Source organism: Panthera leo, chromosome A3, assembly GCF_018350215.1.
Source record: "Panthera leo isolate Ple1 chromosome A3, P.leo_Ple1_pat1.1, whole genome shotgun sequence".
In the NCBI taxonomy this organism is placed as follows: domain Eukaryota; kingdom Metazoa; phylum Chordata; class Mammalia; order Carnivora; family Felidae; genus Panthera; species Panthera leo.
The window spans coordinates 60057524-60084563 of record NC_056681.1 but is presented as its reverse complement, the minus strand read 5'-3'; the positions used below and the strand labels follow the sequence as shown (position 1 = coordinate 60084563).

The window sequence follows — 27040 nt, the reverse complement described above, 5'->3', positions numbered from 1 at the left end:
CAGCACAGAGCCTGATGCGGGGCTTGAACTCACAAACTGTGAGATCATGACCTGAGCTGAAGTCGGATGCTCAACCGACTGAACCACCCAGGTGCTCCAGAACTTTATTTTTTTTAGTTTATTTATTTTGAGAGAGAGAGAGAGAGAAAGAGAAAGAGGAAGAGAGAGAGAGAGCAAGAGAGAGCAAGCAGGGGAGGGACAGAGAGAGAGGGAGATAGAGAATCCAAGCAGGCTCTCTCAGTCAGCATGGAAGTCTGAAGTGGGGCTCGATCCCATGAACTGTGAGATCACGGCTGAGCCAAAATCAAGAGTCAGACACTTAACTGACTGAGCCACCCAGGTGCCCTTGAGCAGAACTTTAAAGACAAGGAGGAATGTGGGCAGGGAGAAGACGTGTTGGTCATACTGGAGTAGGAGGTAGAGCAAAGGCCTGTCCAAGCCTCTAGCAGTGGTTCTCAACCAGGACACCCCTTACTCCCAACCCCAGAAGTGTCTGGAATTGAGCAGGGGAGTTTCTTTGTATTATATTCATGAGGGGGATTACTACAGGCATTTAGTGCCTGGGGTCGGGGATGCTAAAACCTTTTAAAGATCAGGAAGTTCACTTATACGGTGAGGAAATGTCCCCTTAAAATGACAAGGGTATCTCTACAGAGAAACACTGTAGCAAAGTAGGAATGAAAGTCAGATTTGAAATAAGTGACACAGGGAACATTAGCCTCTGGGCCTGGCAAAAGGAACTGAAAATAAATGAGTAAGAGGAACTTAGATAATTCCCACAAATGACATAACCACATTGATTTAAGAAAAAAAAAACATAAGGTCTGTGAAACTGGGAATTGAAAGTCTTACATTCCGGGAGAGGTTTTGCTATTCATTTATATGGCAACCTTGAGTCTGGCCCTCAACCTATGTCTGTTTCCAAACTGCCCTCTCCTTCTCTGAAGGGAATGATGAGGGAGCCAGTCAGTCACTGTCCAGGCTACTGAGGACAGTCTAAGGGGTTATTGCCTCCCCCTTCTCCCCTGGATTCCAGCAAATTAGGGCCCAAATGTCCTGGCATTCCAGTGTCACATAATCAGTCAAGAGAGAAAAGAAGAATATCTGCACAGCTTGTCTTGGCGAGGACAACTGAGGGAGTAGAAAGAGGCATGGGGAAAGAGGGGAGAAGCCTGAGGAAGACTTGGAGCCCAGAAGCCCCCTCTGATACCTCAGAGGACAGGTATTTCCTTCTCTCATGCTCCTTTCTTGGTGCTTTCCCAGAGGGCCAGCCCAGGAGCATGCCCACAAAAAGCACCCAGCAGGTGATGGGCAGCCATCACTGTTCCCACGTTTGTCTCCTAAAGGGTTCTCTTATCACTCAACAAGATGGCTTTCACCTTTGGCAGCCGTACTTGAAAAGAACTTAACTCTCTACTCTTGACTCTGGCTAAATGCACAAAAAGAATTTGGAACTCCCCAAAGGAAAGATGGCATGCATTATTAGTACAGTCTCTTAACATCATCTCAGCAGGAGGCACTGGAGACTGACTCTTCCTGGAATAACAAAAATCATAGGGGATGTGACCAAAAGTTCAACAGAAACCTCTAACATGGCATCTGAAGTTTCCCCTAGCCATGGCAGTCAATGTTTAAAAAAGTGTATTGATTCTTTTTTCTCCTGCCTCCAAATACTTCTTACTGACTTTTGTGGTAGGGAAACACAGTGCTTTTTGATGTGAAGCCTATAAGAAAGTTATTTAGAGAGCAAAAGCAAAAGCAACACAAAAACTGAGAAACTCAGCTGTTCAACCATCACTGGAGTGATGCATCCCAGGTGGTTGGCACCTGTTGAGAGCAAGTCCATAGGACTGATGTTGACTGAGATCTCTAACAGAAGCTGAATTGGTGGCTTGGAGCAGGGGTTTCTTTCCTTTACCAGATGGATGTGATGGTGGAGCCAAAAGGTTTAGACATATGTCACAGACATATGAAGGCTTAGACATCAGTCATCCCAAGTCACTAAGCAGTGTCTTTCTGTGACCGTCACTCTCCAATCTGTCCACACAATGCATGTTACCACCCACTTAACACTGCGGTATTTAGCATCATTGATTGCCTGCACCTTTATTTTCAATGCCTGGTTTTGATTATGCTATTTAATTTGCAGTTTATTCTACATCATTAAAAACTTTACAGAGGATGACTCATCATCCATCAAGAAAAGAGATGAGAGTATTTTAAACATTTAAAATAATTCCTTGAGAAAATCATAGCTTTATGGCATTAGATTGAAATTGTATGTCATATACCAAGGCAAAGACCACAAAAAAATTTTTTTTTACTGCCTCCTCTCTTAAAAGTAGTTTGGCTTTTGCATACTGTTTTACTTCACTCTTGGAAAATAATAAGATAAATAAACATTGCAATTAAAGAGCAGAGAAAAAAATTACTTAGGTGACTCATGATTGAAGCTTGAAAAACTACTCATAGTAAACTAGATGAATTGCCCAATTTCCTTCTTTCAAGAGTTGTACATTACAGCGACCATATTTTTCTCTTCCTAAATCATCATCTCCTTTTGTAACTTTCCTCTTATTTTGTTCTCAGGAAAATAGGTTGAGAGGGTTAAGAGAATACTTCATTGATCTTTCCTGAGTTCATTACTCATTCACGAATGACTCTGAAGCATAAGTCTATGAGACAAAACAAGCTTTCCACCAGAAATAATAATTTTCCAGGTTCTCCTCAAAAGATGACATCTTTTCTCTGTCTTTATTACAGCAAGTTCAGTGTTTTGGAACATAATCAGTAGACATTCAGGTTTCAATGTATGCTAAATGAATTACCAGTCAAAATCTGTTATTGAGGGAACTCAAAGAGGAAATTAAGTGCCCTTCTTATAATTGGGTTGTGCATAGAACAAGTTTATGGATATTGAAGCAGGGAGGAGAATGAAAGGAACAGGCTGAAATTCAGCAGGGTCTCAGGATGATCCAATTTCTTTTTTACTTGATAGAAACAGAATTAACACGTGGACAGCTCTGTAATTTGGTCTGAAGTACCTATGATGTACAGTTACTGGGCTCGGCTTAGGTGACAGGCAAAACAGACAAAACTCTCACCATTTTGTAGTTAGGGTCTAGCGTGAGTCAGACATGAAAAATTAAACACACTTAAACATGCTAGATTACAAGGGCTATGACTGAAATGGACAGGTGCTATGAAACAGAATATGAAGATCTCATTTGGAATGAATGGTCAGGGAGGGCCTGCTAACGAAGTAAAGCACAAAAAATCTGATGCTTGCAGGATAAAGAAGTTACTGAGCCAGAGACATGGGAGTGGGTGGGGAAGGAAGGGCTCCTGGCAGGGAGGACAGTTTGGGAGCAAAGGCTTGAGGCTGGCCTAGATCCTTGCTCAGTTGAAGAACTATATGAAGGACACCACGGGGGAGCTCAGTGAGAAGTGGGGACAGGGGCAAATCCCAAGGGCTTTGGAGGTCAAATTAAGGATTTTGGATATTATCCATAGGGCAATAGGAGGTGATTGAAGGATTTACATTATTGGAAGATGGGTGAAGGATATATGGGATCTGCTTGTACATTCTTTGCATCTTCTGGTGAATCTATAATTGAAAAAAAAAGCAGGGAGTGAGGCAATAAAACTGACATTTTTCAGATATCACTCTGGCTTCTGTGCGGTGAATGGATTTGAGCAGGAAGGGACAATGTTTGAGGTTGTTGCAACAACGGAGGCAGGAGAAGTGCAGGGTAGCACTGGAGATGGAGAGAGAGAGTTTGTGTTATGTTCTGGAGGCGGAGCTGAGGGAACTTGTGATGGGTGGGATGTGGCAGACTTGGGGGTGGGGTGGGGAGGACATCAGGAAAGAGTCCCAGGCTTCTGCCTTGAGCACCTGGTAAGCATGAGGAGCCACTGATCAGGATGGGCACCACTGGTGCAGGTATACGGGCAAAGGTAGATTTTAATTTCGGGTGTGTGAAATTCAAGGTGCTTCTGGGATGTTCCAGTGGAGAGGCTGAGTAGGTAGCTGGATACATGAGATTGAAGCTGTTTAAATGTCAACAAAGTATAAAATATCAATAGCTTTTTGGCAAATAACAGTCAAAAGGAGATATGTGACTGAATTTTTTTGGTCTACAATTTGCTCTCCTTCTAAGAGAAGTAGGTTGAGGATTCAACTGGTTAGAATACATCTTTATTTCTCCGTCCACATGTGAGTGACCTCCATCTTTTCTATGAACAGTGTCAGGTTTATTATACTGACAATAAAGCAGGTACCTGTGCAGCAGTGATTTTAATCACTGTGCTTCACCTGTGTTAGGATGTTGTATCCACATTCAGCTACTTGAAAAAATACCATAGCAGATAATCTTAGTTCATCTGTGTTTTGCTGTTACTGATGCATGCTGTGAACTTTAGACTGGATTCATGTATCTTTATGGGAATTCTGTCTAGTAAGGCCTTACTCTTTTCTTGCCATTTTTCTTCAAGTTGAGACTTGTATTTATGATTTTGTTTCACTGCTTAATTTCCTTCTACATCTCTTAACACATTTTATGTTTCATTAACTTAACTTTTACGCTGTTGGCTTTCCATTTGAGTCCTAGTTGATGAGTCTCTTAACTTTTTATGTTGTGAGCTTCTTTGTTGCTTTCAACCCATTTGGTAATATATGCAAGACAAAGGAAAGTCTTACTCTCTTCAGTTTTCCCTCTGTAATAATGAGCATTGTGCATTTTCAGAAATGCTGTCTAGGAAGCGTTTTGTTCAGTAGACTTTGACTCAGGCACAGTCAGGGATGACAATGTAATTTATGATCCAAATAAGAACATTTTGGAGAATGAAAGGGGATGCTCTGCAGATAGGAGCAGGGGAAACAGGAGAGAACCCCGCTCTTCTGGGCACACTGGGCTGTGTGACTGCTCTAATAAACATGAGTCTGCACAAATATAAATGAGATCAGGATTAGAAGACAGAATTTCAGGGGCTGAGGAACTTGTCAATAAAGAAAACAGACAGCAGAATGGGGTCAGTAGCAGACAAATCACTTGGATTCTTGTTCCTTTAAATCAAGCCAATGCTTCTGTCATTTTCCCATTCTCTTTCCAGCTGCTCCTCTATTTAGATTCTGCCTTTAATCTGAGGTCTAGCTCAACCTTTTTATAAGTGCTCCTTGACCACTCATGCTTTTGTTGACCTTCCTCTCTCTGAACTCCTAGCCCAGAACATGGATTAGCACTGGGTTCTTTTCTTTCTGGAGGAGTTTGCCATTTGTTTCGTGAGAATTCTCATCTTGGCTCCTCCAGTTTCTTGAGGATCAACTGAAGGTGGAGACCCTAGTCCATTCCTCCTCCATCTGAAAGGGCTTCCTGGCAACTGACAACACTTGCTGTGGGATTCACAGGCAGGGGGTGAGTAGGTAACTTTTGGGGATGACATATTGCCACTATTTGCCACAGCGCTAATCTAAGAGACTTGTTGAAATACATTTTTTCTTAGCTTTATATTCTTTCTCTATTTCACTTTCTTTAAAAATTAGGGTATACTTTCCTCTTGGGAGAAAGTTTGACTAGTTTTCTCCCCCCACACGGGATTGCTTAGATTTATTTATGTCTACTGGAAATTCCATAAAGACAACAACAAACACTTATTGAGCACCTACTCTATCCCATGGAAAAGGCTGATTAGGGTTGACAATATCAGTGAAGTTGGGCTGTATAACGTTATCTCATAATTTGGATCCTGTTACCAACTGACTGATTTGGGGGACTTGTCTGAGGTCAGATTGTCAGTGACAGTCCTGATTTGGCTATTTGAATCTTCTGAGAGGGATTAAGAGAGACATGCTTGTTTTCACTGAGCATTTCCTGGACATAATGCTGGAGATAAGCTCACTGGAGATAAACTGAACAATTTGTGACATCCACTTGCAGCCCCTTTTGCCTCTCTGTCCTGGGGGCTTTTGCCTTCACAAATGAAAACTCTGGGGCAGCCGCTAGGAGTTGGGAGAGAGAAGGGAAAGGTGTGGGGACAATGTGAGCACATGCCATGGGTGCTGTCCCCCATTCACAGTGACTGACATCAGACTCCTCCCAGAGGGGTTGCGGCTCCACTGAGGGCCTGGAAGATACAAGGCACCCTAGACAGTGTGCCATATTGACTGCTACAAGGGCAACATTATGGGTCAGTGGCTTCCTGGAGGAGATCTGTGGGACAGGTGTGGTGTGGGAGTGGTAAGAGGTCAGTGTGAAGTGCAAGGATAATGGTAGGAAGACCCATGGCCATGCATGAGGCTAGTAGCATTCACCACAATGTTGGGGGTAAGGTGGCGGCTGCAGAACTGACACCCAGCCCCAAGTGAGGTCATAGGAACAACCTGTGCTTCAGCTGATGTGGCATTGCTGTCCCATGGCAAGTACTTGCATCCACCAGGGGCAGCTGGACACTTACCCCATAAAGGGCCAGACTTAGGGAGGCTAGACACTAGCTCCTTGAGGACAGGAAGTAAGCCCCAGTTACATTATTGAACAACCATGGTACAATGTCTAACCAATAGCACAGGGCACACAAATGCTTGACAAATATAATGTCACCAGATGACCAAGCATACTGGTACCTCTCCTGAACGCCTAAGGGATGAGGGATTAGTCTTCATCTCTTTCATTCAGTTCCATCTCATTCCAGAAGCATTTGTGCAGAGAATGAAGACTCAAAATTGGCAACTGAGCTTTAGTCTTTAACACAGATTCTAACATTTATTCAAGATTCTGTTAGTATAATTGTAAACTCAGTGTTCCTTTTTGTTTGTTTTTGTTTTAAAGGAATGAACAAGGCAGGATTTTGCTTTTAAACAGCCACCATCCTTCAATTGTCAATTACCCTCTTCAATAAAAGGATCTGACAAATCTTTGCTGTGCTATTATTTTGTTAGAAACAAAACACTTTCCTTATAAGAAATTAATCTTTTTCCTTGTGGTGTTTTTCAGTAAAAGCTTCTATCAAGGTACTAAATAAGGGACCATTTGTGACCCCTGCTGGAGACGTGGTAAGTTATCAGTCTCTACCCTTCTGTTCCAAACATAAGTATTTTCTCCTCCTAAAGAATCTTTCTCCTCTAAAGAATCACAAATTTAATTAATCCCATTAATTGGGGGCTTGGTTCTCTTGTTACCTGTGTTCTCACAATGTTTCAGTTGCCTTGGGAGAGAGGTGATAGACTCATGCAAATAACATGTAATATCTAGCCCTAAACCTTCAGATTTCACATATCATCTTCATTGTATGCATGCCATGCATACATCAGGATGTATGTTTAAATTCCAGGCTTCTAATTTTTATTATAATTTTCAACTGTTTTAAGTGGTATGTGTGCAGTGTAGAAAAAATTACATGTATGTAACAAGCAAAACAACAAACAACAATAATAAAAACAAAATAAAAAACAACCTCCATTTCTCCACTGGGATGATAGTTACCATTAGCAATTCAATGTGAATCTATCCCTATTTTACATGTAACCCAAATACATCAGGGCCAGTCTTGGGGCCAGTCGAAGAATGGTGTTTCACTGGAAAGAAACACGAATATTCCATGACAGCCTTGAAAAGTAAGGTAAATATCAAAGCCTCTTGACAAGAGAGGGCTGGGGAGCTAGACTGTAACACACTCTAAACCCCATTCCACTTTATCAGTCATCTTTTCTAAGTCCCACACAGTGTGGCAGTGACCCTGTCTCTCTTCTCCTCTCTCTGCCTCCTTCCTGTCTCCTCACACTCTCTTCTAAAAATCCAGACCTTCTCCTCTCTTCTTCCTCCTATCTTCTGGCTCTATTCTTCTATAACTGCCTTTTCTGATATAAACCAATTTTTCTGGCCTCTTCCTGTACTCCTGTTCTTTCATAACTAAATAGACATTTTAAAAAGTTCCAGCAATGCAAAAAAAGAATGTTCCTGGGGAGAAGGGAGAGAAGAGGCAGAAGGTGGGGAAGGACGTGAAAATGTGTACTTTAGTAGCTTTATAGTAATACATACATTAATATAAAATGTTTTCTATTAATCCACTTCGGCATTTTTGTCCAGTTACATTAAGATACTGAAACAGGGGTTCAGTAAGGGTGGCTTGCTCACAGTCACAGGTGGGAAGTAATGGAACCAGGCCACTGAAATACCACAGAGCACCCCAGTCCTGCTTCTGCCTCATTGCAGACTATTCCTGGCAGAAGGTGAAGGGAAGGGGATCAGATGAGTTTGGAATTCTGCCAGTATCAGTGTGAAGAGAACTGGTGGGGTGCTGAGTGGACACTAACACACACAGGGACAATCTTCCTGCGGGGATGCTATCGAAGAGGAAGTGTAGGAGTCATCTTTTAGACAGGTGCTTGCAAAGGAGATAGGAGGGTTTTAGGTCTCTGAGACTGAAGTCTTTTCCTCAAGAAGTTTATAGGTAGAAGCATATTGTTTATCTCAGAGCTTGCCAGAAACTTCTGGAGAAGAATTCTTTTGACCTCCAGAGCTCACCATGACAGACTGCATATATAAAGGAAGTGCCTGCCTGGGTCAGGTCTAGGTAGGTGCAGAGATCACTGAGGATTCATTAGGCAAACAGGGCAGCCCCACCAGTGTGCAGGATGATGGTGGAATATCCAAGTGTGGCTGTCAATTCTCATAATGGTGAGAGTGAGTGAGCGAGTGAGTGAGTGTGTGTGTACATGCTCATCTAGCAGCATCTACAATTTCAAAGTGGAAGCAAACAAACAAGAATCACCATCATATCTGAGTAACTTGGAGATACTCTACAGGTAGTATGTGGATTTAAATGCCTGGTTATTGGGAATGGAAAGTTAAATTTGGAGTATGGAGTTGATGCAATCTAAGCCCTGCAGGTTCTCCCATGGCTTTGTGGCCTGCTTATCATAGTTTTGGTCATCTATACGTTCCTAGAACTCATCTCACAGAACAATTTCAGTGCAGGCCAGACCATGAGCATGGCGAAAGATGGTGATGGCCTGTTAATAACTCTCACCTTTGGTACAGCAAGTGGATACTGGGTTTAGTTACTTCCTACTTTGTTGGGTTTGCCAAATACCTTTTAAAGCTTTTAACAAAATCCTTATGCTACCTCAACACAATGCTTTAGTGGAGACCCATTCATTTTCCACTGGCCTTGCTAGGCGTTTGATTATTATGAATGCAACTGGGGACTAAGTTGTGTGAGGTATAAATGTTACTTTGTTATTGTATAAAGACAAAATGGGAGTCACATAAATGTTTTCATGGTTTTGTTATAAATGCAACCTGTATTTCAAGAACCAAAATCTTAAATCTGGCTTTATGTTTCACTTAAACATCTTTTTCAAAAACTGAGACAAAATAGCAATATTTGAAGGTTAAAAATAGGTTTGTAATGGTTAAGAGTCTTATAATGGCACTTTGTAAACCAATTTTTTAATATATCAGAAAGCTAGATTGATTCTGAATATGTTACTATTAGTATTAGGATTTTTACCTCTCAAGAGACCACTGCTTTAGAGTTTATATGTGAAAGTGCTTTCATATCTAACATGTTGTAATCTTACAACATACTCTTCCTTGAACTGCTTTGGACCTTTAAGAATGAAGTCCAAGTTGAAAGAAGTGGTACCCAGAGACACGATGAATTAACCTCCCCAGAGTGACATTGGGCTAACTTGCTCTTTTCTAGTATGGAAAGGACTGTCTGGTGGCCTGGCATTTCTAGAACTGTCTGGTCTGCTTCTTAAAGATGGTCTTCTTTCACTCAGCACAACCTGTTGGCTGCAGATCTGGTCAGGATGGAACTGGCAAGTGCCAAGGGGCGTTGAATTACCACAAATGATTATGCTCCATGTAGAAACAACAGGCTAAGAGAGTCTCCTGAGAAAGGCTGTGCTATGAGATAACCAGCCCCACTTGAGAAGATTTGGAAAAATACAAACAAACAAAAAAAAACTTTCCAAGTGCATATCTGGACCAAACACCTGAATGACTGTAGGTAAATCCTTTACTAAATGAAACTACTCAAGCCTGGATATGAATGATAGCATATACTCCAAGGAGCATCCACTCTTGAATGGTTATACTTCTGAAGAAGCTATTTAAGATAAAAACCATTAAAGTCACAGGACAAAGGACTATTCCTTTGAGTTAAATAGCTGCATCCTCTGGAGGGAGAATTCCACTTCCTCTGCCAACCAGGAGCTCTGCCGTCAGCTGTATTTGAGAAGAACATGCCTATCAACTCGTGATGCATGGCCTTTCTTCTGTTCTCCAAATAGAGAGTCTATTTTGTTGGTACTGATATCTGCCATTAACAAAACTTGGCTTAGTTTCAAAAATGTAGCTCCTCTATGGATTCTTGAACTTAACAAAGCAATGATTCTCTATTTTGTGTTAATAGTATGTTTGCCCAAATTTAATGGATCACCTTTTCATTTTTATGTAATTTTCTCCTTCCCTGCATTTCTGTTCAGGGCCTTCCAACTGAAATTAGTCACATCTTATGGTCCAGGTTGGTTGGGCACAACTAAACCTACATAAATCTCAGTTGGGTCCCCCACATGAGGTCTGAGAAAATATTTTAGGAGATAGGGTTGTGAGCCTTTGTACATCTGTGCTCAGTGACATTTAAATCAGCTGATAATTTCAATTTTGGAAATTACTGTTCATTAACATGAAACAAAAGCAATTACATTTTTGGATATCTCTACTTATGCTCATGATTTTCACAAATGTTTATGAAGAGTGGCATGATTTAAAAAATACCATAAAATTGGCCATATTAAAGAAATTTTGCATTTGCTTCTGGTGACAATAAAATTTTATTTATAAAGTATGATTACTTAACTAAGTTTTAGGACTATTATATCAATAAAAACCTCCTGCCAACCATTTGAGTTTTCACTGACTAAGACAGAAGTTTCAAATACATGATTACTTCAAACACAGATGACAAAGACCTGACAGGAAGTAGTTATCAATGTGAGTTATTGCTGTTTCTATATTAAAAAGATACCAATTCATCAATATGACTAAATTGGATATTTAGCTTAGGGATAGCATTAATGCAAGACTAAACAGAAAAAAAACAAACTATTCTTCCTTTTCTTCTGTTTTGCTATTAAGTGTAATATATGCTTTTGTGTGTGTGTGTGTATGTGTGTGTGTACACGGAGGGCAGAGTTTTTCCTGGCATTTAAAATTTACTTTAAATTTTTGTGGTTAAATTATCATAATGAATATTACTAATGTGTCTTGCACGATGTTTGGCGCTTAGTAGGCATTCAAGATTATTCTCAGAATGACTCTTATGTAAAAATTTTTTAGCTCTTGACTGCAAATAATATCTACAATACAGTTCATTTCTAATGTAAGAGAAACTTGATTTTGGAGCCTTGCCCCTCAAACCTGGTCCTGATTACTGCTTCAACTCCTGTTTATATAATTCCACACAAGTTTGGCAGGATTCAAGAGCACATACCAGGGTGTTGGCTTTTATGAATCTCCTGGGATGTGAATGTCAGGCTGACTGGATGAACTCTGGCCACAAATCCCAGACAAGCACAATGACTCTATTTATTCAGACTTGGCCGCCTGAATGCAGATCGACTCTGTGGGTAATAAATTTTCACAGGCCAAGAACTCCAGCATCAACCAAGCTGATCCTGAGAAGAAAAATGCACCCAGGGAAGTGGTGCTGGGCTGCACAAACCTCCTATGTTTTTATTCCACGTCTGCATATCATTTAGCTAATTCATTTGGTCACTGATAGACATGCACTGCCAATGGCTTCAGAGGTTCTTTTCAAAAACTCTGCTTTCTGTTATGCAATTGTCATATTAAAAAAGGAACAAAGGAAAAAATGAACAGCACCCATTACAACTGGCAATCTGCTTTTAATATGACACCCCAAACTGATGTCAGTTATTTTACCCAGTGGCCTCTACAGTAAAAAGCAGAGAACTGAGTAGGAATGATTCTGTGCTTCCCCATAAGAAACCAAAGGCAACAAAAAGCAATGAGACCTGCAGTTCGGTGAGCAGAGCAATTTCACCTATAATCTTGACATCTTGATGCAAGGAGGCTTTAGACTTATTCCGAGAGGACTGGGATTCTTTTTGAGAGACACGATTAGTACTCCATGCATTAAAAATAAAAAAAGAATTGGCTTTTTAACTTGGAGATTTATGTTAACTACCTAGATATCTATTAAATTAATTGTGCTCTCCAAATATTGATTGGGGGATTAAAAGGTAACTTTTCTTCATTGTAAGAAGTAAATTATGCCAGTAGGAAAATTTCCCTTTACAGATTACATCCAATGATCAGTGCCTGTAAAATTAAAATTGTCAGTTTGAGTGGATAAACCATGCTCATTTAAAGAAAAAAATGCAGTTATATAATTAAAATGAAAAGGCTGCCTGATACGTGTGGATAATGTAATTACTGGAAGCTGCAGGCACATATGCAGCCATTCAATCTGGATCCTGCTTCTTTACTTTCCCTAAGCTTATATATTTGTCATCTCTGAAACACTGTCTGCCACTGACACTATCTCGGCTGCTCCTTGCTGAGAGTCTTAATCATATGTTCCTCTTCTTAAGCCTTAGCTATAATAATTTCATCTAGATATTTGGTGTGTCCAGCTTCCCAAGCTTACCCTGACTTGAGAGGCACAGCTCTGCTTTTTGCCAAATTGGGAGATATGGAATATAATTAATCTCTCCAAGTCTATTAAAAAAATTCCTTCAGTATTTAGTGACTTCAGGAATAATTTTGTCTTAAATCTTCTAATTTCTTTGTATTCTTACATGAAAACATTGGCCTTTGGAATTTTAAAACCAAGAGTTACAGAAAAGGGGATCAAACAAATTGCTACATGTATCAGTATCTTTCACTTGTCCAGACAAGCAAGAAAACTGATTCTCATATCATTTGTCTTAGTCCCAGTTCAAACCTTATCAAGTATGAAAATTATAGGAGCAAACATGAAACTATGCTTCTATTTTAATTATATCTCCAAATTTTCTAGGTAAACTCTGTCACAATCTCAGCTCTAGAGGTTACAGTCAAAATTCTGCTATCCCTGAAAGGGAAGGCTATAAGAGAAACCCATTCTTTTGGTTTCAGAGGCTTCTGTTTGAGATAAATTTTGGATTGAAGTAAAGATATAGGAATAAGTAAGGGGAACCTGGGCTTGCTGGGTCCCTCCAACACAGCTATATCAACATCCAATCATTTTGAACACCTAGGAAATTGATCTGAGGATTAAGAGAACAATCTGCATAATTTGAGGGAGAGAACATGGCATTCTTCATGCTCACAGCCCGAGGCTTGAACTCATGACCCTGAGATCAGGACCTGAGCTGAGATCAAGAGTTGGACGCTTAACTGACTGAGCCACCCGGGTGTCTTGACCTCTTCTTAATATAGCATTCTCTCAGGAGCAGAAAGCATAACAAGCTTTCTTAACACACAAAAGGTAAAAACCTAGACAACATGACAAGATGGAGAAATTCTCCCTAAAAGAAAGATCAAGAAGAAACCAACCACAGCCATGGATTTTCTCAAAACATATATAAGCAATATATCTGAACAAGTCATAAGAATACTAGCCGGGCTTCAAAAAAGCATAGAAGATATCAAAGAAACCCTTGTTGCAGAGACAGATTCTGAAAATTTGTAACTTCAATATGGCTTGGTAGTAAGTACATTTAAGAAGTGGCTATAGATATTTCCATGGAGACTGGATGGACCTTTCCTCCTAAATAGGTAGATTGTTTTTGCAATAATCTACAGCCACCTTATGATCTTGGGTCTTATGTTTTTGTTCTTTTATGTCAATACCTTTGATTTTGCATAGAACTAATTTGAAAAATCATAGTGTTCAATACATGAAATAAAGGTAGAGCAAAAGTTATCTCTGATACGGGACAACAAAGAGCAGGAAATACTCTCAATTCAACTCAACATTGTACATTTATTCATGTATTCATTCAGCAAGTATTTAGCACCTCTGCTGTGCCAGAACAGTCCCTGCCCCCAGGAAGCTTCCAGTCTAATTGGTAGAGAGAGATATTTTAAATTCTTTTTGAAAATATTTATTTATTTATTTATTTATTTATTTATTTATTGAGAAAGAGAGAGAGACAGAGCATGAGCAGGGGGAGGGGCAGAGAGAAAGACACAAACAGAATCTGAAGCAGGTTCCAGGCTCTGAGCTGTCAGCACAGAGCCTGACATGAGGCTTGAACTCACAAACCGTAAGATCATGACCTGAGCTGAAGTCGGATGCTTAACCTGAGCCACTCAGGTGCCCCGAGACATATACTTTAAAAAGTAAGATAAAACATAAGTAAAATTATGATGAGACCTAAGAAAAAAGGTTAGGATGATTGTGAGAAGGACTAACTGGGGAGGGGGAGGGTGGTCCAATTTAGATAATGGGGAGGCCCCTGAGAAAGTGAAAGTTATGTTGCGGTTCATCAGATAAAAAAAAAAAAAAATGAGGGAGGAGAGGCCTCTGGAGGCCCTGAGGCAGGTGAGCGTGGCTTGTTGGAGGAGATGAAAGCAGGCTCATGTGGTTAACGTGCCATGAATGAGAACAGTGTGAAGTGAAGGGAAAGAAGAGGGGTGAAAACACACTGTGTAGGGTAGTGTTAGTCATGCCATGGGCTCTGGATTTTATCTCAAGTGAAATGGGAAACGTATTTAAGACTTTACAGCAGGTAATGAGTTGATCTGATTTATATTTTTCAAAGATTGCTGTGAGGAGGTTGTACTATAGAAAGGGAAGAATATAAATAGGCTAGTGTCTACTTGATTGGTTTAGACTAGCCAGGATGGAAGGAGGTGGAAAGACTAATATTTAATTTTGGAGGTTGAATTTATAGGCCTTAGAGACAAAATTAACATCTAAGTGAGGAACAGGGAGTTGTCGAGGATGAACCTGGTGTTTCTAGACTTGAATAACTGGGTGTATGGCAGGGCCGCTTTTAGAAATGGAAATAATCACAAGAAGAATATATTTGTGTGTGGGTGGATAAGGGATGGCAAAGACCAGAAGTCCAGTTTGGCACAAATTGAATTTGAAATGCTTGTGAGACATCCGAGTGGAAAAGTCAAGTAGGTCTGCAGTTCAGAAGAGGGTTTGAGGTAAGGATATAACTTTAGAAATTGTAAGCATATAAAAAATGAAGGTCATGGGGATGGATGAGATCATCCAGAGAGACAGAGAAAGAAAGGAAGTGTAGAACAGAAATCATGAATAAAGGCTGAAAGATTCTACTATTTAAAATTGGGCAGAGGAGGAGCAGTCAGCAAAGGAGCCTAAGGAAAAACAGTCAAAAGGGCAGGAAACAAACCAGGAGTTCAGTATTTGACACCTCAAGAAAAGTGGGGTTATCAATAGCTTTCAATGTGGTAAGTCTTCTGGTAAGACAAGACACTGAACAGAGCCCAGTATGTTTGGTTCTGTGGAGGTCACTGTGACCAAGTTGTGTAGTTCTGGTGGGGAGGTGGTGCAGAAAGGAGTCAAAAGAAGAAGGCCCCAAGGCCTATCAGGAATATAGAAAATGAAATTCTTTATTAGCCACATATTATCCAACATATATCCAACATATTACCAGTTCTGTGATGGAGGATATTAAGGGAGAAAACCTCTAAAATGCTATCACCAATGAACTGTTAATAAGTTATACACACACACACACACACACACACACACACACACACACAAAATATAATCCCTAGAAGAGCCACTAAAAAAGCAATACAAAGAGATACACTAAAAATACTATAAATAAATAAAGACAGACTCCTGGAGAATGTTCAAGAAACCTATAGGAAGTCAGTAAAAAGAAAACAGAAAGATGAAAACAGAAATAAAAGGAAAGTGACAGAAAAGGAAAAAATAAAGCGACAGACTTAAGCCATAATATATCAGTAATTACATTAAATGCAAATGTTCTAAATACATCAATTAAAAGACAGAGATTGGCAAAATAGATAAAAGATATGACAATAATACACTGTAAGAAACTCACTTCAAATACAACAACATAGGTGGGTTGAAGGTAAAAGAATGGAAAAAGTTATATTATGCAAACATTAATCAAAAGAATGCAGCAGTGGCTATATCAGTGTCAGATAAAGCAGACTTCTGAGCAAAGAAAAGAAAATTACTAGAGATAGAGTGGAACATTACCTAATGATAAAAGGTCAATCTACGAAGAAGACATAGCAATCCTAAATGTTATGAACCAAATAACAGAGCTGTAAAATATGTGAAGCAAAAACTGATAGAATGGGAAGGGGCAATAGACAAATCCACAATTATAGTTGGAGATGTCAACACTCCTCTCCCAACAACTGATAAAGCAATTAGAGAGAAAGTCAGCAAGGATCTAGAAGAACTCCACAAAAGCATCAACGAACAGGATCTAACTGACATTTATAGAACATTCCACCCAACCGCAGCAGCATACACATTCTTTCAAGTGCCCATAAAACATATACCAATGCAGACCATATCTTGGGCCATAGAAAATACTCAGTAAATTCACAAGAACTGAAATCATAGCAAATGTGTTCTTTGACCACAGTGGAACCAAACTGGAAATCAATAAAAGTAAGACTACAAGAAAGCTCCAAACATTTGGAAATAAAAACGACCCACTTCTAAACAATCCATGCATCAAAGGGGAAGTCTCACTGAACTGAAGTGTTCAATTACATGCAACATGGTTGAGTCTCACAAACATAATGCTGAGTGAAAGAAGCCAGAATGAAAATACAACATATCAAAATCTGTGGGATGCAGCAACAACGTGCTGAGAGGGAAATGTATAGTGTTAAATTCTCATATTATAAAAGAGGAAAAGTCTCAAATCAGTAATCTAAGCTCCCTCAAGAAACTAGAAAAAGAAGAGCACAATGAACTCAAAACAACAGAAGGAGGGAAATAATGAAGACAAGAAATCAATGAAACTGAAAACAGTAAAGTTGACAGCAAATATCAATAAAATGAAAAACTTGTTTTTTGAAAAGATCAATGACATTGAAAAACTTCTAGCAAGACTGACAAAGACAAAAATAAGAAAGTATCAAGAATAAAATGGGATATCACTATAGACCCAGACATTAAAGGGACAATAAAAGAACTTTTTACATGTAAATGTGACAACTTAAATGACATGATAAAACAATTACTTAAAGAGCACATAGTGCCATAACCTACCCAATGTGAAGTAGTCCAAATAGCTCTTTAACTATTCAGAAAACAGAATTTTTAAGTGTTAAAAATCTCCAGGCCCATGTGGTTTCACTGGAGAAATCTGACAAACATTTAAAGAAAAATTAGCATTACTTTTATATAATCTCTTCAGGAAAAAAAAAAAAAAAAACCAAGTACAGGGAACACTATTCAATTCATTTTATAAGCCAGTACTGTCCTTATTTCAAAACCAGACAAAGACAATACAAAAATAGACACCTTCAGAACACTGCTCATGACCCTGAAAGAGAAACATGGTGAGGATGAGGAGCAACTGCAATTCTCTTATACTCCTCATGGGAATGCCAACTGGTGAAACCACTTTGGAAGATGGTTTGGGATGATATATTCATCTTGTGCACGCACATACAGCATGGCCCTGCATTTCTACTCTTGGGTGTAGACCTAACAAAAATGTTCCCATATGCTCACCAAAAGACCTGTACAAGAATGTTAACAATAGCACTATTTTAATAGCCTCAAATATCTTCATGCCCATCAGTAGTAGAATGGGTAAGTAAATTAGGCTATATGCACATGAAGAAATATGAGTAATGAAGATGAACAAATTTCAAGTACATGCAACATGGATGAGTCTCACAAACATAATGCTGAGTGAAAGAAGCCAGAAACAACAGATTCCATTGTTACAACGGATACAACGGATACAACGAATCTGTATGATTCCGTTGATATAAATTTCAAAATGAAGCAAAATTACCCTCTGGGTATTAGAAAAACAGAGGAGTGCTTATTCTTCTGGAGGATGGTGACTGGACAGGGACATGGGAGACCTGAGAGGCTGGTCATGTCTGTATCTTGATCTGGGTGCTGACTACATGGGTTTGTGTGGTTTATGAATATTCATCACATTGTATTCTTAGATTATGTGTACTTTTCTCTATGTATGGTATATTCAATTGTAAGTTGACTAAAATGCAAAACACCAAAAGCTTAGTGGATCTGGTGATGTGAAGATAACAGGTAGAGCACAAGTCCTGAGGAAGCGGCAGGCTTTGGGGATCTAACACTAATTCCCACTTTACAAATGGTGACCCTGGAGCAGAGAACAGTTTAGGGGCTGGGCTGAGGCTGCAAAGCTACTGAGTCACTAGCAGAGATTTGAACCCAGGGAGCAGGGCTGCTCAGTCCGGGCTTACTCACTAAACTAGCCTGTGTCTTCATTTTTGAGAACACAGAGGCAATGAGGATAAAGGAAGCATTAGATAGAGTACTCAAATGCATGTGAGTCTGAGGTGACTTTAGGAAGGGTAAACCAGCATAGCAAGTTGAAGCTCTTGTGGGTATCTCTTTGTCACAGCAAGGGACCAATATTCACAAGGACAACCAGATATCATGTAAGAGAAGGCTAAGGAGGTTAGTATACTGCATTTATTGAGGCAGGGAAATGTACCATACATTTTTGAAAGATTTTGGGTTAAGGGACAAACTCTGATTACATCTCACAAGAGCATTTATGTTAAATGTTTAATTATCTCCCAATGCCAGAGAAATGCAGTGTGTGTATGCATGTTGCATGTGTGCACAGGCTCTAGTCTTTAGGGGCACAGTCATATTTTGGTCTTGGAGGAAAATAATACCATATCATTAGTCTTCTCTAAAGCATGGAAATTATTATTTTGTGATTAGGGCAGGCTATAATTATAGGCCAAAGCAAGATAACTTAATATAATTAGTGTTAGAGCAATCACTTAAACTACCACATACAAAACTGCTGTCTGGAGTCTTAATTACACTACTGTATAAAAATCATTCATTCTGTCAGCCGTTTTCACTGCAAACGAGAAAAGGTGTACATACACAGGCACCAAATATAAGAATAAATGATCTAACCTATATATTCACAATATAATACTATCAATGGCTACAGATTAGAAAGGAGTAGCTAATAAAGCAAAATGATTCAACGAAAACTTTCTACTGCCTTACAGAATGTGTCTGGTATATCCTTGATAAATAATTTTTTTTAAATCGAGTTTCCAGTGGAAATATTTCCTGGAAATAACTCTGGAAAATTCTTTCCAAATTAAGAAAGCTTGCTGAATGCAATACTCTGTGAATCCCTTTCTAATATAAAGTATACATAATCTACACATCTGATATTACTTAATCCACAATGTACCTATCTGAAACTCTCGCTGGGAAAAAAAACATGATAAGATGAAATCATTAGGTAATAGTCACATAGATGAGGAACCAAAATTAGGAGTGAAGTCATTCTCAGTTCTGCCAAGATTGCCATGTTACAGATACCTGACTCTCCTGGTATGCACACTAGAAACAAGGTAGTCACTCTCTACAAAACCCAAACACTAGCAGCTCACCTTGCTCAATTAACCTTCCTTCACTTGGGGTTTTCTCCACTTGCCACTCTAGTTTCAATTCAAGTTCTACTTCACACCCAGGCCCCTCTTTGGTGCCTCACTTTCTTCTTCAAGGTGAACAAACTCTGTGACCTCACAGCCACATTCTGCTTAGATGCTCTTCCTGGAAATGTTCTTTTGAATTTTATTTCACCTCTGCACACTCTCTTTGTACATTATTTCCATTTGCATGGTTAGACAGCTGAATCACCCATATAGCACACCATGACACCTTTATAAAAATTCACTATTTCAAGATCAATTGCACCCAGTCTTATATCACATGTAAAAATAACCTCTGAAAAAAACTCTCTGGATTGTTTTTATACCTACCACATTTGTCCAAATTTAACAAAATACCACACGGATAATAAGAAGAAGGAAACAGAAGTGTAGGAAAATCTATCTTTTGTGTTTTCAAGCTTACTTTAAAAAATACAAACATTTCCTGAAACGCAGAAGTGAAAGTAATGAATGTTACGTGGATATTTTTCCACCTTAACTGACTGATCAGAAGAGTATTTATAAACCCCTGACTGATGTCTCGAGCTGGTAAATCAACACCAGGGAAGAACATTTTAAGCACATTTATCATCTAAGACAAACAGCCTATTCAGAGCATGATTATTTTTTATTCATCATTGAAGTTCACCTCCACATTTGCTTCTTCTCAATGTTAATAATATCTGTATAAGGTTTCTCAATATTTAATATTACAGCTTGCCTATTGCATGCTGATGAGGTTAGGTCACAAGCTTGATCTCTAGAAGACCAATGAGCTTTGCCAAAAAAATAAAAGAAAAAGAAAATGACAAAAGGGCCTATTTTATACTGAAGTCTAATGCTAGTTAGCTTCATTGTAAGTACCCATTGTTGGTTTCAATGACATAAAAATCACAGTATCACAGTTTTAAGGGAAATTAAGACTAAGATAGTTGAATGGACTGGCCCAATGGCATGGAAGCTCATAATTATCAGAAGGCACCCACCATCCTTGAGCACCACAATTTAGAGTGTGTATGACTCAGTTAATACCCACCGAGTTAGCAATGCTGTGTCACATTCAAAAGACAGTAACATAAAAGAAAATCTTACCTGTTCATTCTCCTCTTCATCACTACTTAGCTTAAGGTCATCTTCTAGCATTCTGAAAAAAGGAACAAAGAGGTATAGATACTTAGCAAATTCAAAATAATTCAGTACCAAAATATCTTTATTAGAGTAATGATTTAACCATAAGTCTGTTTTCTGATTAATTAAAAAAAAAAAACCCTTTTTTTAAAGCTTTTTCTTCTGATGTACTTAGGAAATAACAAACTGCCCCATCATGAAAATTAACCCTCTTAACAGTCCTTAATAGGGTAAGATGGGTTGCTTCAAGAATATGAGGTTTTATTTTATTTTTTTAAATTTTTTTTAACGTTTATTTATTTTTGAGACAGCGGGAGACAGAGCATGAACAGGGGAGGGGCAGAGAGAGAGGGAGACACAGAATCTGAAACGGGCTCCAGGCTCTGAGCTGTCAGCACAGAGCCCGACGCGGGGCTCGAACTCACGGACCGTGAGATCATGACCTGAGCCGAAGTTGGACGCTTAACCGACTGAGCCACCCAGGCGCCCCAAGAATATGAGGTTTTAAACAAACAGAATCAAATAAAGCTTTTGGTTGTGAAGTTTTAATTCCACAGTATTTGTTCAGTGTTTACCATGTGACAGGTGCTATGCTATGTCTCCATTTACTATTCAAGGTAAACAATGAGAGAGCAAGTAAAACTCTTCCGACAGCAATAACACAACAAACTAGAGCTGTGAGCATTGGCTGCTTAGGTCTTCCACCGGCCAAAGATCTGGAGAAGACATCTGCCTGAAGATCCTGCTGGATGAGGAAAACTCAACAGGAGAGAACTTTCTAGAAAAGACTCTGTGAAGGCAACTAACTCCCCAGTGCTCCCTGGTGTCTCAGATTTGCCATGGCGGAGGCAGTGGGGAAGTATACTTTTGGGTCTGTAAGAGTTAAAAGTAAAAACATACAAACAAAAAAAATCAAACCCTATTATTTCTGATGATGATAAAATTGTATTCTTATTACCATTAATGAACTGTTTATAGAATAATAGTTTTCAGATTAATTCATTTCAAAAGAAATCTCAGAAGGACATTCTATAACACAAATGAAAGCAGAGCTGTTCTGTGGGGGGTGGGGAAGGGTCCATTTGTGATAGATCCTGGGGCTCCAGGAATCAGTCTGAAGGCCACTGAACCCATATACTTGACAGGCCTCATTGTTCTCCTTGAAGTCACCTTCCAAAGACTCTACCCTAAAATGTGCCTCGTTTCTTTAAAGGCCAATTGTGGGCCCATCATCAGTATATTCCTCTGAATATTTTTTATAAGTAATTTCAGTGACCTTTGGGGTGAACTTGGGGTAAAGATTTGCTGGGGCAGTGCGTGGACCTAGTTTTGTCCCAACCGGCCATGTGTTTGGAGAAAATCACTTAACTCCCTTACCCTTGGTCCCATTTTCTGATTTGTAAAATGACAGGTTATGCTGGGCAATCTCTAAGGCCCAATCCTGATTAAGATTCCATGAGTATAGAGAATAAAATTACCCCTTACTTTGTAAAGTAGAAAAACTCTTCTATTTGTCATAGAGTGAGACTGAGACTTTCAGTCTCTGAAAACTGAGAAATTTCTAAGCAATTTTTGGTGTACCATTTAAACCATAACTATTAGGACACCAGATCTGCTTTTTCACAGGCTATGGCTATTCTACCAATATGGAGAAGTATCACTCTTTTATTATTTCAACCACAGGCAAACCAAGAAAACATCAGCAAAGACTGCAGAGCTCCATCCACAACTGCCCTTTATATCCGCTTGGCTGCCATTCATTTCCTTTGACCTTATAAACTCCTACCCTTGGCTTCAAAGAGAAAAGACGTGGTGGTAATTTATTAGAACACTGTTTAGGAAGAATGTAGGAAGGGGACTGTGTTTTCTTTGTCCTTGAGTATCCAGTGACTAGCACAGTGATGGCACACAATACAATACCAGCTTGCTGGCTGGGCTGGGGCACCTTCCCCACGATTATTTTCCTACCAAAAGGCACAAATGCCTTTCTGATGAAAAACCCCAGAGGAGCAGGATAGTTTCTTGCCTCCACCCCTCACTCCCTCTTTAGAGGTAAACTGCCAACAGCTATTTGGTTTAATCTCAAGGACTGCCCTGCAAGCATTGGGTGTTCTAAGTGTGGGTGGTCCTGTCAGTGGGTGGAAAGAAGGAGGGGGCAGGACACACACAATCATCATTAACAACCCCCTTGTTGTTGGATGGAGGTCATATCAAGGGTGACTGAGAAGTTTCATCTTTATATAGGCAATAGCGTGCACAGACTTGAAGGCCACTGTCAACCACAGCAAGAAATCCCAACATGCCCCAAAGCAAGGGATCATAGCTTGGCTGCACACCAGCCATGTGACTCGGTCACCACGCGAGGCTGGCAATGCTGAAAGTAACCACAACAGTAAAAACAGTGTGTGAGGTTCTCTTTTAAGGTAGGAATACAGCTTATTTTTGTTTATTTTAAGCATGTGCTAAAATGTGTACATGCATCAATGCGTGTTTGTTTGAGTTTCATACTGTCTCTCATATCCTCTGATCCCTGGTAAGTCACACCTCTGGGTCTTGGCTTTGTCATTTCTATACTTGTCATTTCTACTTTGTCATCACTTCCAGAAGAAAGGCAGTCAGAGATCCACCTTGCCTTGTGAATTTTTTATATTGAGAAAAAAATGAATTTATTGTGTTTCTGGCTGAGATCTAAAAACAAAGGATCGAATGTAAAAAAACCTCGTATTCAAGACAGACTTCCAGAGAAGTCAGAATCCAATGAAACTTCAGAATCTTGAAATATGTCGAAATGGCAATGAAACACTAAGTCAAACAGCTCATACATAATCCCACAGCAATCCTGGGGTGCCGCTATTACCAACACTTGCAACCACAGACCTGGAACAGCCAGTCGCCGCCACCCTGTGCCCAATCCCCAACAGACACGCTGAGGAAACTGATGCTCAAGGCCATCCAAGAATACAGACCAGCCCTTCTGTTTTATTCTGATGGTCACAGCAGAATCCCCATGACTCAACTTTCAAAGTGAGTGCTTGTTTCCATTCAGTGCGTTCTTCAAGTCTGGCTAAACAGACCTGGGGAAGAGGAGCCAAAGTGTGTATTTGAGGTTATAGCTGAACAATGAAATGTGGTTAGAGAAGAAAAATGCTGTAACCCCCACAAGATCCTAAGAAATGTCAGTGTTTTGTGTGCAGCAGGTAGACTGCAGGCTGGGATTACCTCCAGCTAAACACACAAATGGTACTGTTGCAATCCCCAACTCTAATCCCACCCACTTGAGAACATTTTTATCATCTGTCTATTTCTGAAAGGAACAGATTGGCATACGTACATTAAACAAGAACAAACAACTACAAAGGCGTAAGCCAAAAGTGAGAGAAAATCCAAATTAAGTGTTGGCGAGGCCAAAAGGCAGGGGCTTGGGATCTCCGACTCCATTTCCGAAAAAGGAAGGCAATGCTCTGAAGGGCTGAAGGCAGAGTTTGGAATGGGTCATATGCACATAAGCCCATGAAGCCTGTGCTTCGGCGTCATGGTGGCTCACGTGGGCACTTGCTGCACCCTTGCATCCTTACATTTGAGCACCACCCAGCCTTCTTCCAGCCAATGATGCCCACCCAGCGAGAAAGCAGCTCCCTTTCATGCTCCCTTAGCCCCTCCCCTTCCAGAACTCTTGATTAGGAGCAGATCTCAGCGTTGAATGGATCTTTGTGCCAGGTTGGCTAAAAGCACTTTCTACGTTACCTCATTCAGTCCCACAGCAACTCCTCTGAGGTGGGCGCTGCTGGGACAGCAGGCTGTGGTGGTCCCAGCAGGCTGCTGGGACAGTCAGGCTGCCAGTATGAAACGTAGCGCTGCCACTCACCTAGCTGAGTGACCTGATACCTGCCTTAACGGGTTTTCTGGAGAAATCATTACACAACCCTTGGAAAGTGCTTAGTACAGAACCTGGCACGGAACGAGCATTCAATAAATGTTCATTTTCACTAATATTCCTCTTTTATCTCTGAGGGATATGCCTTAGAGCATTTAAAGAATTTGCATGGGTAAACAATGTGAGAGAAAAGATATTTCTATAATAATGCCTTAAATCTAAGCTCTACTTACCAGAATAGAGCTTTCTACTTTTTTTACACCTTTTCCCCCCTTACTTTCTATTTTTCTTTTCTGAAAAGAAAAGATGAGGCTCTCTAGAGGGGTAATGTATTTTAGGGTATAATTGCTGCCACGGTTGATTGATCGGATGTGGCTTCACAGCTAGAGAGGACAGTAAACATGCCTGTCACCCTCAGTGCACAAGGAGATCTGCTCTGAGGGCCAGTGGTCAGCCACGTGGCCAGAGTCCCTCAGCAGGAGCCACCAAGTGATGACAACAGGGATGATGAAATAAAACAGACAATAAAATGAAACTTTTCGAAGGATGACCAGGGAGCAGAGGTGCGGCCAGAGGTAAACAGAAACCTGGACTCAGTGCCCTGAACACCAGAGGGGCTGTCAAACTGCTGTCAGAGGCACTCCAGGGTGGTACCCCTTGTGACTTCCCTCTGAACCAGGTAACTAAGAACTGAGATGTTAAAGGACTCGGGCAAGAGTTTTAAACATGCAATTGATGATTAAGATTCCATCTATTTTTCACTGGGGAACTGCATTAGACAACAGTTTCTTATCTTAAAATTACTGTCCCAGGTATGTTATGCCATGCCCTATGAGTACCTGGTACAGGTCAAAAGGTTTGGAGCCACAGGAGGGGGCCTTGTGCGGCCTGCGTACAGGAGAGGGTGTGACAGAGTGGCTTTGGAGCTCTGAAGCCACTATGCCGTGTGTGTGCCAAGTACTACCTCTGCGGGTGGGTGTTGGGGGTCTCTTCTGCAAGTGAGGGATGAATGGCAACACTGCCTCTCCAACAGCAGGATTGGCATCAGGTCTCTCAGCCTTCTACTCCTTCTTTTGCCCGTGTGCCAGTGAGGGGGGTGCTGGCACCCTGTCTCCCAGGGCTATTACATTTGCATTGGCACTATCACTCTCGCCATTTACAAACTGCCTGCAGTTGTGAAGCTCTGGCACACACAGTTCTCACAGAACCCAACTGCCTCCTCTGATGGGATCTTCAGGAGCTCTCATAAAAGGGAGAACTTAAAACCCCTACAACTTTAATATTTGTGGCAACTTTCCCACATGTAGTATTTTTACCTGGGCAACAAATTTATGTTGTTGCTAGTCCTTACATTTTTGAGGTACGGCACTTTCCAGGGAACAGGAACAGTAGCCTACCCTTAGCAGATGGTCAACTGCTTCTAATGCTCCACTATTTCTTCACAGGTATTGCAAACGGGCACATTAACTGCCTTCAAATGTAATGGCAGCCATTTCACAGAGCAGTGGTTTTTAATTAATAGGATTTCCCCGGAATTACTTGCCATTTGGGGCCCTTAACAGACCTGAATCCTTTAGCCCTTTAAAGTTCATTTCATTTTGCTTGATCTTAATGGCTTTTAAAAAATCTGAGTTTTAATTGGGCTGTTTGATTTTCAGATTTGCTTCTATATCTGGTGCTACTATGGTCTCCACCTATTTGAAATTTAAAGCCAAAGACAAATGTTTATGACTCCCCATTAAACATATTCATATATGCAAATATCTATTCTAGCAATTAGCAGTGCACGATAGCCTACTCGTTATGCAAGTATAACCCTCTGCAGGTATTCCCCAAGCCATCATCTCTACTGCTCAGAACATGGGGAGGAAGTTATAAAACACATTTCATTCTGTCTGAAGTCCACTGCTCTGTCAGGGTCAGTGCTACCATCTGCCTGGGCTTATTTTCATAAATAGGTAACCACTTTTCCTCTGCATTTGTTCAGAAGAATTTAGCTCATATCACTCCAGTCGACTGGGAGCCAGGAAGGCTAGGATAGGCTCACACTGGGGGTTGGTGATTTAATGCATCCAAGGTACAAATGAAGTAACTTAGTCTGGAAACAAATGGAGAAATCAGGAGTAAGACAAAGGGTGTGGTCTAGATGACCCAAGCTTTTTCAACTCTGATATCTTCCTATCCAGGGTTTCATATTTACATCTTTTGAAGCAATGTTGATGCATAGAGAGATGGTTCACATATATTTCCTTCCTGGACCTCTTCTGCCTGGGACTGTTTTGGTTGTCAATGAAATCACAAATAGCTCTCTGATTCTGTCACGCTCATCCTGGGTTGGAGGGTGAAGGTGCATTGTATCTTT

The 27040-nt window shown here is 40.2% G+C and overlaps 1 protein-coding gene across 3 annotated transcripts in view; it reads right to left on the bottom strand.

Moving 5' to 3' along the window:
* Positions 1–27040, bottom strand: part of AFF3 (AF4/FMR2 family member 3) — a 567801-nt gene that overhangs the window by 97369 nt on the left and 443392 nt on the right. For all 3 annotated transcript variants that reach the window (XM_042931993.1, XM_042931995.1, XM_042931994.1), the window contains exon 10: positions 20769–20820. In XM_042931993.1, coding sequence (XP_042787927.1) covers positions 20769–20820 — 52 coding nt within the window. The remainder of the gene's footprint in view (positions 1–20768; positions 20821–27040) is intronic.